The sequence below is a fragment of the Schistocerca americana genome, chromosome 1 (assembly GCF_021461395.2).
Source record: "Schistocerca americana isolate TAMUIC-IGC-003095 chromosome 1, iqSchAmer2.1, whole genome shotgun sequence".
Classification (NCBI taxonomy): domain Eukaryota; kingdom Metazoa; phylum Arthropoda; class Insecta; order Orthoptera; family Acrididae; genus Schistocerca; species Schistocerca americana.
This window is the reverse complement of record NC_060119.1, coordinates 225,462,848-225,478,161: the sequence shown is the minus strand read 5'-3', so window position 1 is coordinate 225,478,161 and position 15,314 is coordinate 225,462,848. Positions and strand designations below refer to the sequence as shown.

Genomic DNA, 15,314 nt, shown 5'->3' with positions numbered 1-15,314 from the left:
TGTGGGGAGCGATCTCCTACACTGGCCGTACACCACTGGTGATCGTCGAGGGGACACTGAATAGTGCACGGTACACCCAAACCGTCATCGAACCCATCGTTCTACCATTCCTAGACCGGCAAGGGAACTTGCTGTTCCAACAGGACAATGCACGTCCGCATGTATCCCGTGCCACCCAACGTGCTCTAGAAGGTGTAAGTCAACTACCCTGGCCAGCAAGATCTCCGGATCTGTCCCCCATTGAGCATGTTTGGGACTGGATGAAGCGTCGTCTCACGCGGTCTGCACGTCCAGCACGAATGCTGGTCCAACTGAGGCGCCAGGTGGAAATGGCATGGCAAGCCGTTCCACAGGACTACATCCAGCATCTCTACGATCGTCTCCATGGGAGAATAGCAGCCTGCATTGCTGCGAAAGGTGGATATACACTGTACTAGTGCCGACATTGTGCATGCTCTGTTGCCTGTGTCTATGTGCCTGTGGTTCTGTCAGTGTGATCATGTGATGTATCTGACCCCAGGAATGTTTCAATAAAGTTTCCCCTTCCTGGGACAATGAATTCACGGTGTTCTTATTTCAATTTCCAGGAGTGTAATTAAAAGAAGAAACAATTATCAGTGTAACTACAGAACACATAAGGAACTTAAGCAATATCAATAAGATAAACAGAAATAAATAAATGCAGGAAAATAGGAGTTTGAGGGAACATACAGTATATGCAATCTTTGAGAGTGTGCTAGTACTGCACTTTTAAAAGGTAAAAAGGCTGACCATTTAAATCATTCTTAAAATATGCTACAGGTGACACGCTCTTCTGTTTTATTTATCTTACTACAGATTTATGTCATGGAGGAATTTAGTATCAAACACTATGTATTTGAGATAATTTACATAAGTGTCCAGTCTTACCTTTTTTTATCTCCTATTTTACAGATAAAGGATAACAGGCGAGCAGATAAAATTACTTCAGGCCCACAGTCTCACATTCTCGAAGGAGTCTCATGGGAAGAAGCGAAGAAATTGCAGGTACATAAAAATTTTTCAAATTTCTTCATATCATTTGCTAGTTTTCTGCTATTGACTTTGGGCACATAATTGCACATGCTTTGAATTGCAGGATGCTAATATCTCTGCTACTGGTGACCAAGTCATTTTGGTAGGAGCTGCTTCAAAAGGAATAATACAAAGAGGCTTCCAGCATAATGCTTTAGTGTATAAAACTCCATATGCTAAGAACCCATTTGACACAGTAACGGATGAAGAACTTGAGGAATACAAGAAAGTTGTAGAAAGGAAACAAAGGGGTGAATCGTGTAAGTATGTCTGTTTCATAAAATCCATAGTGAATAACAGTTAAATATATGCAGTGACTTGTCTTGTTAGTATTGTTGGTATGCATCAGTAAGATAGTTACTTTGGTGATATTGTTTTAAAATGCTACTTTCGTATATTCTGAATTGTGTGAATGGACATCGTATGATAACCTTCAACATCTCAACATAAGGGTGAATATGGATATGACGTTCTTTCATTGTTACCATGTAATAAGAACCTCATTGAACCAGAATGAGGAATACGTCTACAGACAATGCAAATATAGTCGGAAAGTTATGGTAGAATTTAAATAATTTAGGAGTAAAGGAGACGACTCACCAAACATCAGAAGTGTTGAGTTGTTGACAGTCACACACAAAAGGTGCAAGACCTGCCCAAACCATTCACTCAGCATTTCCTACTCCATTCCTGTCACTGTCTTATCCTAACCCATCAGAGGCAAGGCCGTGTGTGAGAGCAGCCCTGTTGTCATACACCAACATTGCTGCCGTCACGTCACATCTTTTTGTGTTGGTATGACGACCATCAACTGTCCACCAGAATGAATGGCCACTGCCTAACTGTGACCAGGAACAAAACTGGGCAGAGAGACATGACTTCTTTGGAGTTTCAAATAACTGAATTTAAGAGTTTCAAACCCCAGATTAATAAATATGGTGGGGGGGTGACCAACACAACCAAATGTGGATACCCAAACTGCAGATGCCCAATCCCTAGTGCCAAGAAGAGCAGAGAACTATGGTAGTGATAGGGAGCAGGTACGTTGCGTATACTATCCATGTGTTGCATCCCACTAAGGCAAAAATTTTGTTGCCAAATATGAGTTGCAACATTATGTTCAGCTGATGTACTAAAGGCCACATTTGTACTAAATACTGTAATCTGTGAGCATCATTACTTGTAGTGAGATTTTCTGAAAGATCAGTGACCCTTAATTTTCCTTTGTAGAGAACATGGTCATTATTATAGTTATCCAGAGTTCTGGTAATCATTGTGTGAATGACCTTGCCTGTGATAAGAATGTCACAATTGATGTCCTTCTTCTTCTTCTTCTTCTTCTTCTTCTTCTTATCCCTCCCTCTTTAGAGCAAGTTTTATTTATATTTCTTGAATAGTTGTTTGTAGGGAAGATGATGTCAGGTGCTTCTCTGCAGGTAAGCTCTTCTTGTAGCCAATGTTTCAGGCTTGGTGCATTGGATGTGGCAGCACTTGGTGTTTATGTACTGTTTAGTGGGCTCCTCTCCCCACAGGTGCATTGCTGTCATGTACTGATTGACTGACTGAATTCCATGAGAACAGTTACTCAGAATGCAAATAAAACTTTTGCTTTAGCCAAACAGGAAAAAGAAATAAGTGTGTAATGTTCTTGCTGCAGAATTCACTGAGAAAGCCTGTTGCTGGGGAAAAAATGTCATTAAACCTGACACATTGTCTTTCATGCAGTTTCCAATTACAGGCCCTGTTTTAGGATTAAGTGTACAATTGGATGATTGTAACATCTGACTATATTGACATATGTAAATGTTTTTGACAGTGTAGGTAATTATAGTAGTACAACTTTGAAGAATAAAGCTATGAGGAATTGTGGTCAGCAGCAACCTTTCTCCGACTAAAGATGCTGTAGTAGGCACTAAGTGAACTAAAGAATTGTCAGTAAAGAATGTTACCATATGTTTTAAGAGGTTTGAAATCTACCAAGCCATCTCATAACAATATGTTTAATTAGCATTTAGACGGAACTTTGTATGCTAAAACTTTAATTATCATAAAATACTTTTCTCTCCCACATGAATTCATCTAGAAATTGGATAAAATGCATCTGTTTGTCGACACACATCTGTATTCTGGAAAGCCTCATGAAATATAGGACATCAGAATCATACTTTTTTAAAAAAAGAAATAAATGTCAAAATGCACTTCATATTTTTAATGTTGAGATAAAAAAAATGGAGAACTAAATATTCTTATGTTTTGACTTTTATTTATTACTATTATGAAGTTTTAAAAAGTTGCATCAGACCGCTTGTTGTTTCACATAAAGAGTTTAATTTTTGTATTCCAGAGTCAGATTTCGCCCTTAGGAAATACCTATAAGTTTGTGCAAAAGTTGACCTGAGTGCTTGTGTATTTTCCTCTTATTTATTTTCTGTTAGAAAATTGTGTCCTGCAAGAAAACACAATGTTCATAATTTTTATTGTAGTTGATGAAGACCAAACTGAATCGGAGCCACTTTCCTCTTCACTGCAAAACAGTCGGCCTACAAATGAAGATAGTATGCCGGCCACTAAGTCTCCACTTATGTCTCCAACTTCTGCTGCTAGTGAAACGGAAGAAGAAAGCAGAGATGGTACAGGATATTTTCATTTAAGTTCATTGCTTCTCACTAATTTTAATAAAAAGTTATATATATATATATATATATATCTCAAGAAAATGAATCCAAATTGTCACTGTTATACATGCGGCCCTCATTTAAAGTTGCTACTTCAGTAGAATAAGGTGGACACTTCAGGACAGAGGTATAGGTATTTATCTTGTAATGTCACTGAATAATGTCATATGAAAAATTCTTTCTTTTTATTTTAACTTTTGTTGCTACTTTAGTATCCGTAGTAACCTTTTTAATGACTGTGAGCTTAACAAAATTGCTATTCAGTGCCCGAAAAGAATTTACACAATTGATTGTGCTTTTTTTTCTTTTTGTTCAACTGTAAATTTAACAGAAGAGTGAGCTAAATGGGAAAAGTTAAGAATCAATTTTCAAACACTCATAAATGTAGTATAGTTTTGGTACTGAATGGTGGAATATTTTATAAATGTGACAATTACCTGTATAAGCTGTTTGCAACCAGAAAATAAGATACTGTATGCATGGCACGAGTTTAACTGACTTACAATATAGAGTCAACTGAAGTTGCCAAATGTTAAAAATAAGAAAAATCTGGTGAGATTGAAAAGGAGCAAACTACAAAATTGATAGACTGTGATATTTGGACGATTATAAATAGATATATTCTGCACTCTGTGGTGTTATCAGAAATAATTGCGTATTCGTGCTTGTTACAGAACCGAGAGTTTTGCGGATAGAGACAAAGCAGGTTCCTCGGCCAAGTCAAGCTGAAGTTGTTCTGAGTGATGGTAAGTTGTATGTGAAGAAGAGTAATGTGCGCATTGTAGATACCACAAAGCTCGTTGCAAATGAATAATCTTGTCGTTCAATGTTTTGTTAAAATGATTTTTTTCCAGCAATATATGTTTCCTAGGAAGTGGTACACTTTCAATAATTGCAGTGTTTAAAAACAGTTATTGCAGATTAGCTTCAATAGAAAAATGCAAGTTTTTTATTTTTGAAGCATTCTGTGATGGATTGTTTAAATTTATATAAGTAATATTTTAAGATAAGTATTGCCAATTTTATTGCATGTTATTGCATTGCATGTCTTTGTTATGCTGAACATTTGAAAAATTGGTGCATGTCTGTTTGTTCAAAGCCGAAAGTGATCTCCCAGATCCAAATGTGGAGCGTTCCTTGTCACTTAGGCTGCCAGCGAAAGGTGAGCATTCTTAGCAAATTATTTACTACAGAGATAGCTTGACTGTCAAGTAGTAGACACTGAACAAAAAGTAAGCAGAATGGTTGTACACTGCTGTCAGTAAAATGTAATGATTTCTTTACTTAAAAAGGTATCAGGAAACAAAGTTTAAATTTATAATTTTTTTTGTGGTGATGGTCTCTAGTAAAGTACTTACAGGAACTTGATAGCAAAAATATACTTAATAATATTGAAGGTAAGTTGGAGAGACATGCCTGTCAATAGGGAAATGAGAGAATTCATGAAATTTTGGAGAGGCATTGTGTGTCTCCAAATCTTTAAATCACAGTTGTATGCACATTTAAAAATATAAGATTTTTGACAAATAAAGTAGTCTTATATAAACCACTGTGAAACTCTTGTAAAATTGACGAGACTAAAGCCAGCAAGTGATAGATGGAGTAATAAATAGTAGCAGTTACTTCAAGCAATAAGTAGGGACAGAAGAGGGCTTTAATCTAAGGCATACTAAATCATTGAATAAACAAAAAGAAAAAGGAGACAGGCAAATTCAATTAACAGTAATGATGATCAATTTCATCCAGCAAAGACTGAGGCAGAAAATAAAAATGTAAAATTCTTGTTAGTTTGAATGCTGTAGCTCACTTTGGAATTGTTAGCATGCTCAGTCAACTTAACACAGAAGTCAGTCAGTGAATTACAATCACCGATAATTCGTATTGTGTTATGAACCTATATATCGGCTTTGTCTGATCTTGGTTACACATGTTGAATGAATAGCACTGCCATTAGGGAGGGCACAAGAATCAGGGTGTCAAGAGTATAAACACATACAAAAAAATTAAAAACAATAAGAATATTGTAAAAAAACTGGAGCAGATAAGAATTATAGGAACTTTGCGTTGCAGTGTTGGACACAGTCCAATTGGAGATGGTGTACTAAATGTTTCCCGTGAATGCGAACAATGTAGTACTATATCAGTGTTCACAAACTGCAATATTTTTCCACTCACAGATAACTATCAAAAGAAAAGGAAGGGCCTCTCTCTCTCTCTCTCTCTCTCTCTCTCTCTCGATGGAACACCACAGTCGTTACGCTTTCTGGTTATGGGTTATGACATTACGTGAGAACCCTGGATTTAAACCTCAATATAATTGCAGTTTCGTGCTGTTGTGTACTAGATATTACTAGACTGCACTGCTTAGGACAAAAACCTCATGAAAAGGATGAAAAGCTAATTTATGATTGTGAATGGTTATTATGTTGAAAAGGAAGTTCTTGCTCGGAAGTTGTGTACTGTGGCTAGCATAGTATTCTCCATAATGTAAGCATTATAATTCAAAACCACACCTTCTGCTGGAAAAGTTATGGCTAGAGTGTTTTTCGATTCCGAAGGACTCTTGCTTGTGGACATCATGCCAAGTGGAACCACCATAAATTCTGATGCATATGTGATGACCCTGAAGAAACTTCGAGCCCGACTGAGTCGTGTTTGAACACATCGACAAAAGCAGGATGTTTTGCTGTTGCACGACAATGCATGGCCACATATCAGTCAAAAAACCATGGAAGCGATCACAAAGCTCGAATGGACAACACTGAAACACCCACCTTACAGTCCTGACCTGGCTCCATGTGACTATCATCTCTTTGGGAAACTGAAAGACTCTCTTCATGGAACAAGGTTTGAAGATGATGACTCCCTTGTGCACGCTGCCAAACAGTGGCTCCAACAGGTTGGTCCAGGATTTTACTGTGCGGGTATACAGGCGGTGGTTCGAAGATGGCGTAAGGCAGTTGAGAGGGATGGAAATTATGTGAAGGAATGAAAATATTGTTCCTAATGGATTTATCTACTCACTGTAAAACTTTCAAACAGAATAAAAGGTGGATTTAAAAAAAAATTGTATGCATTGCTTTTGGAGTGACCCTCGTGTTAGAGGAGATTTGTCACGAAACAATAATTGTTTTGTATTCCAAATTAATCTAAAGATTTGGCTGCATTATAAGAACATGGTCTTGCTGAACAATTTTGCCTTTGGGACTCAGCATTCTTTTGCTGATAAGTTAGGTTCAAGAAACGTATAAAAAAAATCATATGAAATCATAATTAAAGTGTTGACTTGCTGATACTGTGATTTCTTTCTCACATTGGAGTTTTTTCCAATGCAATGAAAAGATGTACATGTGCAGAGTCTCTACTGCTAATTCTGCATGACTAACAGTGATGACTGAAAACTGCAATTCAAACTTGCTGGTGGTGGTGTCTATAGTTTATTCTTTGGCAGAGCAAAATAGCTACTCAGAATCATTAAGTACTACTGTGAGTGAAGATCTTAATAATAGGTTCTTAATAAAATTGTGATGAGCAGTTCACAACAAAGATTACCTAGGCCGTTCGAAAAGCTGCCACAGGTTTTGCATGTAACGTCCACACAGCTCATTCTGTAGAGAGCCAGATTATTTCACTTAATTCATTTTATATTGGAGAGGATGTGATTATCTCGAGGGTTTTGGTTATTACTGTAGTATGACATTTTGCTGTTGTTATTGGAAAATTACCAGAGTAGCAACTTTCAAGAGTAGACGGGTAGCTGGCTGCATAATCTCCCTAGCATAGTGGTATACTGTCAAGGTGCCTGCAATTAAACCTAGTGTAGTAAGTAATAACTTTCACTATGTGGCACCAAATCTTAGTGGTGTAACAATAAATCACATACCTGGGCAATTACCACAGGTCTCCATATTCAACTTTTTTGTCATTGCTGCAATCACCAAATGCTGCATACCAGTGGTATGTGCTTTTCTGTGATTCTCTGATATGCCAAATTTTTGTTCTTTATAGATGATGGTTGATGTAGTGTCAACTTGATCATACCACTGCTTCATAGAGGTCTGTGGCAATTTGTGGTTGGAAGTGGGCTAATTTGTGAGTCCCACTTACCTTGGTTTGTTTCAAAGTGGGAATTGTAGTTCATGAAGAGAGAATCCTTTGGTCTTCTCTTAGTATTGTATATTTGTATCTTCAAGACCTGCTCTATCACTGGTAGGTGCCTACACTCACATTCATTGCTTCCAGCATAATGCTATTTGCATGACCTTAGCATGAGGCTATGAAAGGCGTACAAGCTTCATATAGGCCCATGAATGCACCCCACATCCTGAATATGTCCATTTGCACATATTATATCCACTACTACTCCTCCTTCTGTATCAGTGCATATGTGGTCACCATAGGTTGATCTCATGTGCCATTTTATAAATAGTAAAGACACAAAAGATCTCACCAGCTAATTTGTGTTTGTGTGTGTGAGTGTGGACTAAACTTCAACAATAACAAATAAAAAAATTTCTTTGTGAGGTATGACAACTTTTGAAATGTATACAGCTAGTAACACTCTTCCCTCACTTAAGAACAAAATATCATCTTGATTAAGCATAGTGTCTTCCTTTTTAATAAGTGTACTGTTTTGTACTATAGATTCAGACATTTAAATACAGTGAAAATTTCTTTTGACTCTTCAGACTTTCCAAGTGGATATGTTCAGTACGTGGATCTTGGGTCTGTCGCTGGATCATGTTTTGTGTATCCCACAGTATTTCCTTCAGGAGTCTGCTCAATATCATCATATGCTTAGCCAGCGGCCACACCTGATGATGTTGAGCAGTTGTCTTGAGGAAACATTGTGGGATACAGAAAACCTGATCCAGCCACATACGAGAGAGAGCAATAAATTACATGGCAAAACCTTATTTGCTTATCAGGTAGATATTGGTGGTCTGAGAGATTCACCTTTTAAAACTACTGCATACCAATGAAATGTTGCACAATCTTATCCATAATGACATAATTGGTAGGCCATTGAATCTGTATCATGTTTCCATACATCTCTTCATGTAAATAAATCGAAATGCTATAGAAATAACCCTGCTTTGAAAAATTTGCATTTTAATCTGTACTTGAAGTTAAGCATTATTCCTTCTGAAAATGCCTTTATTCTGAAGGCTGCGAGTAAAGAGAATATTTTACGAGGGTTATTCCAAAAGTAAGGTCCAATTGATTGCCAAATTGAAACCACAGTGAACATCAGAAATGTTTTACTTGTAACAATTAGCTACACCTTTCAGCTACTTCTCTACGTAGTCGCCGTTCTGACTTAGACTTTTGTCATAGCGTTGTACCAACTTTTCAATAGCCTCATCATAGAAGGCAGCCGCCAGTGCTTTCCGCCAATTCTCCACGCTGGCCTACACCTCGTTGTCTGTGTCAAAATGTTGTCTTCAAAGACAGCGGTTCATGTGACCAGAGATGAAACTCAGGGGGAGACAATTGCGGACTGTATTGTGGGTAATCTAACATTTCCATTTGAAAACGATGCAGGAGCATCTTCATTGCCCCTGCAGAATGCGGCTGAGAATTGTCGTGAAGACGAAACAGCACGACAGTTATGTAATGTTGGCTGCATAGCTTCAGGCAAAATTTCTCACCAGGCCCTCGTACTTGGCGGCAGACACTATTTTCTAGACATCTTTACGCACTCACTGCGAGCTCAGAAATGAGAAGAGCGACGTGATGCTAACTGGGGTTATACTAGAGACACTACCCAACACATCTGTGCAAAGCTTTATCGGATTTTCATAGTCATTTCCATTTCGCGACCGATCGGACCTTACTTTTGGAATAACCCTCGTATAACTGGTAGATGTACTGAAACTTGCAAATTATACCACTGGTGTTAAATGATTACATAATGTTTCAGAGAATCTGCAGTTAGCTATCCATAAATCGATGAGCAGCCGCTATTTTTTTAAAGTTGTTTGCTTTCTCATAAGGAGAGTTTTCTAGCATAACACAGAGTAATGGTGAATGTAGTTTAGAATTCTCAGACTTCTCTTTATGAGAATAAGTGCTATTAATTCTAAAACTTGCTCCACTCATAGCAATTACGTGAAAACAAAATGTAATTGGATTGTCGTATCAGACCACAGAGACAACTGGAGAAACAACACTGTTTGTGGCTAGCAGTCTTAATAGAATTTCATTGAACTGTATCACAGGTTAAAGGGGATGCATGAAATGGCAGAATGAGAAGATTACTCATAAGAAAGTGGTTTATCTGTGTTGTGGATGTTTAACAGTCATGTGTTTAGACACACCTCAATGTAATCTAATCATTGATTTTTTTAATGAAATGCAATGTAGATAATATGGCTGGAATTCTCTGCATGAAACTTTTGCTTGTGAATGGTTATGCATGTGCTTTTTTTATGCATTGAGGATTATTTATGCTGCAGTCTGACGATGATGAGCATTTAACTGGAATAAGACAGAGGCTTTAAATTTGCATGATGTATTTTATACATGTTCTTCTGTTTGAAGGAGGCACTGATAATCCACAGTATGCATGACCAAACAATTTATATAGTGTTAAGAAAAAGAAAAGAGAGATTTTAAGGAAGTGTAGAGAATAACCAGCATCCATTTGTTTTTGTGTTTCATTTATTTCAAGCACCATAAATGGTTTTGAGAAAAATACTTCAAGTCTGATGGAACGCTATGCAATAGTTTCAAAGGTTTAAATTCTTGCCACATACTATTTTCAATAGGTGCTACACAGTTGTCTTCAGATTGTATGCTGCTTATTTTGATAACAGATGTGTGTATAATTACTGGTCACTTTCCTTGTCCACTTTCATGGTATTGATGACTATAGTTTCTGAAACATTGATTTTTCTTGGATCAGAATAACAAAATGATTGACAGCCAAATGCCTGTGCATATAATTGAGCAGTGTTGTTTGTGGCACCAACTGTTATGCTGGATCACACAGAATACTTCTGCTTGCATCATGATAGTGTTTGGTATTGAGTTTGATTGCAAGATCTTATAACCTTCTGCTTTTCTGGACACTTCAGAAAGTAGATTCAGGCATTCCGTTGTGTGAAACATCATTCCCTACAGAGAAATAAAGTACACAATGAAAATTAACCACAGTGGTTACATTACGGGGCCTGATTGTTACCTGCAACCAGACGTTGTAACCAGGACCTGAGGTTGCAGAGCAGTATTATGTAGGTGAACAGAGAGAGTGATTGGCTAAACACTTCATTTAATTGCATTATTGCTGTGGTGGTTGTCCTGCATGTTGGCTGTCAATCACATACTGTTCTGATCCAGATATAATGACACTGTTATTGCAACATAGCTCACAAAGGCAACACAAGTACAGATTAGAAGTAGAGTCCACATAAGGAAAATAGTATTGTTCAGAATTTTTGGTCATAGCTGATATAATTAAACTTTACCAACTTGAAACTACTCCCGATTCACCCCACACTATCATGCTCTGCACTCCCCCCTCCCCCTCCCCATTCAGACACAGTAGTGTGTTAAACAAGACATCAGAGCACTTGGTGGTGTCACATTGGTTAGTAGGCTGGTAACTTTTTTAATAATGCTGTATTCGGACAGTTAGCTTGGACATGGTAGCAGATAAATACACATTGATAAAAGAGAGAATGGTTAAAGAACACATTCTGTTAAATACGAAGTATCACACAGGAGCTAAGTCAAGGAAGACAACACTATAAGGAAGTCCTGATGTTTCGTTTTGCTATCACTTTAGTGAGATGAGTTGCTTTTAAAGCATCATACAAAATGTACTATTTATTCCAATTAAAATAGTGTCTTGTTTTAGAAAAATGTTGCTGTACCTAACTAGAACAGATTTTCTAAGTGAGAGAGGTGTGCGTATAATTTCTAACATTATCAGTGCTTGAATGCATTGTTTTCTTTCAGCAGTGACACAGTACAGTGAGGGAAAGTCATGTTAACTATCTATATAAGCTTCTTGAAATTTTTTTCTGTGTTTTTGTGTTTCAAATATTTGTAAGTTGTACTCCTAGGTGGAGATGAGTTAAGAAAACACCTTGACATTTAACTAGATGGGTTTGGAGAAATGGTAGAGATTGAGAATTAGCCTCAACAGTGTACTGTACTGTGCTGTAGGTCCAGGCATAAGACCTAATGTGGGTGTGCACTTCCCTGCTGGGAAAATAACATGCTGTGAATTCAACCACACAAGCAAGTCAGACTGCATTTTTCGTTGTTTGTATTAAAAAAAAATATTGTGCATAAATGACCAAAACCACACCAAAAAGGTAGAATTTTGTGTTACATATCACTTTAGTCACAGAATCCACAAGATATATCACAAAGTAGCAGAAATATATACTGTTATGTTTTAAATGCTAACATGTCTTGCAGTCCAAGTATTTAAGTATGCATCATACAAATAGAAAACTAGCTCTTTTTTTGTGAGGTTGTGAGACAGCATGGGAAACCATTTGTCTTGTGTAAGAGTACAAGAGAACTGAACAATTTAAAACACAGGGTACACAAAAGTGAAATGAAGTCCTATGTACTTGGAGTTTTCAGGTCTTAAAACCAACTTCTCCTTCTTATTTGGCTCTGTTAAGTTTCTACATGGAAAGATATCTTTTTTCAATGAAAATTTTAGATACTTTTCAGTTGAATGTTACAGACTGTTCTTCATTATTTTCTGTTTGTGCATGTGATCTGCTGCAAATGCTGTTGCATGATTTGTTTTCTTCGCATTACGTAGTTGCTGACTCATCTGAAGTTCCGAATGAATTTAAGCGCTCTTGGTCATTGGGACCTAACAAGCAGAATATAAAAGGTGAGTTTGAATGCTTATGTCATGCATTTCAAATGCTTGAGTTACTGGTCTAAGCTTTAGCTTAAATTCTGCTTTACATTGCGCTTCTGTTATATCTGATTGTAAGTAACAACAGATAAGTACATTTTGATATTTTAGGAAATCGTGGCATGCTTATGTGTTGTCGAAATACTTTGTCATGTGAAACCATTGGTATCAGATTTTTTTGTTTCAGGAGATTCCTAAATATAATATCTTGATTAAATGTTTTAGGAAAACTGGTCTCTCTATTCAGTTTGTTGGATGTAACATTTAGTGGTAACATTACCCAAAAATACCATATTTGCCGTCAGAAGGGAGGAGGCATAGTTTTAATTTAATTTTTTGTGCAACACATCCAAAACATGAGAACAGCATTTTCACACTCAATGACTTTCAGATGGAAACACACTGGGTTTATCCCTTCACTGGATGTATACGAGAGAATTATTTGTAGTTACAGTTTGACAAGACTGTTACATCTGCAAGCATCTTAGTTGGTGACATATTTTCTACAGACCCTGTTAGAATATTTAATAATGATACCTTACATCTACTTGTTAGACTTAAAGTTATCTGGTATGTATGAGTGCTGTCAGTGAGGTGACAGGTTGTCGTGTGAAGTCGGTCAACTTGTTTTCATAGAATGTTGTTTTAGCTAAGGAATGAAACATTTTAGTTACCATTCATTAATTATGGCCTAGATTCTGTGCTAAATGGTTCCCAACTGTGTGCAGAATAGGAGCTGGCACTTGTTTTTCACATTCATTTCACTCTTGCTTTCCTTAAGTTTTTACAGCTTGTTATTCACTGTTTGTCAGTGCACATGCAAGAGACAAAGAGAAAGTTGGAGATGTCTTTTGTTTTTCTTTCCATTTTTAGAGAAAAGTATTAATCACTCATCCAGGTTTTCACCTGTCTAAGTGAGCTTGTAAAGGACCACTGTACCTGCAAAACCATGTGGTAAAATCTTCAACTAAGTTAGACCATTACTCAGTTCCCGCCATTATAGATTTTAATTTCAAGTTCTCAAATATAAACAGTGATGCAGCAATATTTACTTTTAGGAATGTCATTAAACAATTGGGACCCAACAAATGGCAGCATTACTTATAATTGTCTATTTTGTTTCTGCAAACTGAAGTGAATGACATTCAGGCCTCTTGATTTTTGTAAATCTGCTCTCAAAATGTCATTAACAGTAATCTGAGAAGTGTAGCAGTTGATGGCCTTCCACTTCCTGGGTTGTCTTCAGTGCTTACATGACCTTCACAGAAATGGACAGAGACCATTGTGATACTGTGCTACGATCCTCTACACTATTCCCACACACCTCTCTCAAAGTGTTGTAAATTTCTGCTGGCAAAGTTAACACAAGTTCTGGAAACCAGGCAATTTCAAACATGTCAGGGAAATCAGGGAAATTTGAAAAAACACTGGAAAAATCTCATTTTTGTCTCGGTGGATGAAATGGTTTGTTTGCTGAGATGTTGTGCATCGTCGCTGTCTGGGTGCACCTGAGTACATGCGTTGCTTCCCTACTTCCTCATTGTTACTGCCTTTCCCCTTCTTACGATTCCCCTCAGCTTGCAATCTGTGCTGCTACCACTTCTTGCCACTAGCCTAGCAGCTGCTGATGAATGCCAGGGGGCAGGGGGAGTGATTTGTTTTGATCTGGTTCTCAGAGATTGTTTTCGCAGTGGCCAGAGATGGTGGTCATGTGTGCATGAGTTGTGTTTGAGTGACTATGTGAATGCTCTCGTTTTCTGACAAAGGCTATGGCCAAAAATTTAGTTGTGGGAGTGTGAGTGTCTTTTTCCAAGTGCCTGTCTGTGTCTCAGTGATCATCTTTACAGTGAGTTGCTACCTATCCTCATTAGTATTGAAAAGTATTTACTTGAAGTATGCGTTGCATGGGTTGATCATCGTGGTCTCATTTCATCAACGGGGTGTCTGTGACACGTGAATAGCTGGCCACATGAATGGACTTCCACAATCAGCCAAAACTGCAGGCCATTTCTGCGGGTATCTCTAAAGGATTAGGCCTGCTGATCTGAAGCCCACCATTGTTTCTCAGTAATGTCCAAGCCCTGCTCATTGGATCTAGTCTCACCGATCTGCATCCAGGCCGGGTCTGTTTGTGTGTGTCATAATGCGGTGGATTTTTATGGTTTATCCGAGGACCCAAGACAGCAGTGCTCCTCGCCAGGCCAGAGGCCATGGGTGATGGATTTCAGGAATTGCGCCTGTCTCACCACAAGTACATTGTACAGTGCGGTGTTTTATAGACATTTTATGTATTCTAGTACATTTTGGCACTTCAAAAATAATTTATGTATTAGAAAGTACGGACAATAAGAAGAACAAAATTGTGGCAGTCACTGGTGGATTGTACACTATGTACTCATATATTTCTCAAAAGAAAATCGCACAGTACCTGTAAAATAATAGCCAAAACACAGTGACAAATAACCAACAGTAAGGAACATAGTAGAGTCAACATTTTATTGGTGGTCACCTATAGTGTTGGTTAACACAACTCTTCCCTGCCTTATACACTTCTTTCAAGAGCCCTACTTTTTTCTGAAGTTATTTCTGAAACCAGTAAAGGTATTTTAAATCTGTCTTGTGATGCCAAGGAAATGCTATTTTTGTCACCATATGTGTTTCGTTTTATTAAAATAAGATAACAGTGGTCTTAATGA

At 37.5% G+C, this 15,314-nt stretch overlaps 1 protein-coding gene across 8 annotated transcripts in view; it reads left to right on the top strand.

Annotated features, from left to right (window-relative positions):
* The window catches only part of LOC124615282 (protein hu-li tai shao), a 444,989-nt gene that overhangs the window by 399,456 nt on the left and 30,219 nt on the right, over positions 1 to 15,314 (top strand). For 4 of the 8 annotated variants that reach the window (XM_047143165.1, XM_047143337.1, XM_047143086.1 and 1 more), the window contains 6 exons: positions 934 to 1,026; positions 1,118 to 1,313; positions 3,537 to 3,683; positions 4,403 to 4,474; positions 4,828 to 4,890; positions 12,517 to 12,591. In XM_047143165.1, the coding sequence (XP_046999121.1) occupies positions 934 to 1,026; positions 1,118 to 1,313; positions 3,537 to 3,683; positions 4,403 to 4,474; positions 4,828 to 4,890; positions 12,517 to 12,591 (646 nt within the window). The remainder of the gene's footprint in view (positions 1 to 933; positions 1,027 to 1,117; positions 1,314 to 3,536; positions 3,684 to 4,402; positions 4,475 to 4,827; positions 4,891 to 12,516; positions 12,592 to 15,314) is intronic. The other 4 variants (XM_047143660.1, XM_047143579.1, XM_047143425.1 and 1 more) reach the window with 3 other exon arrangements.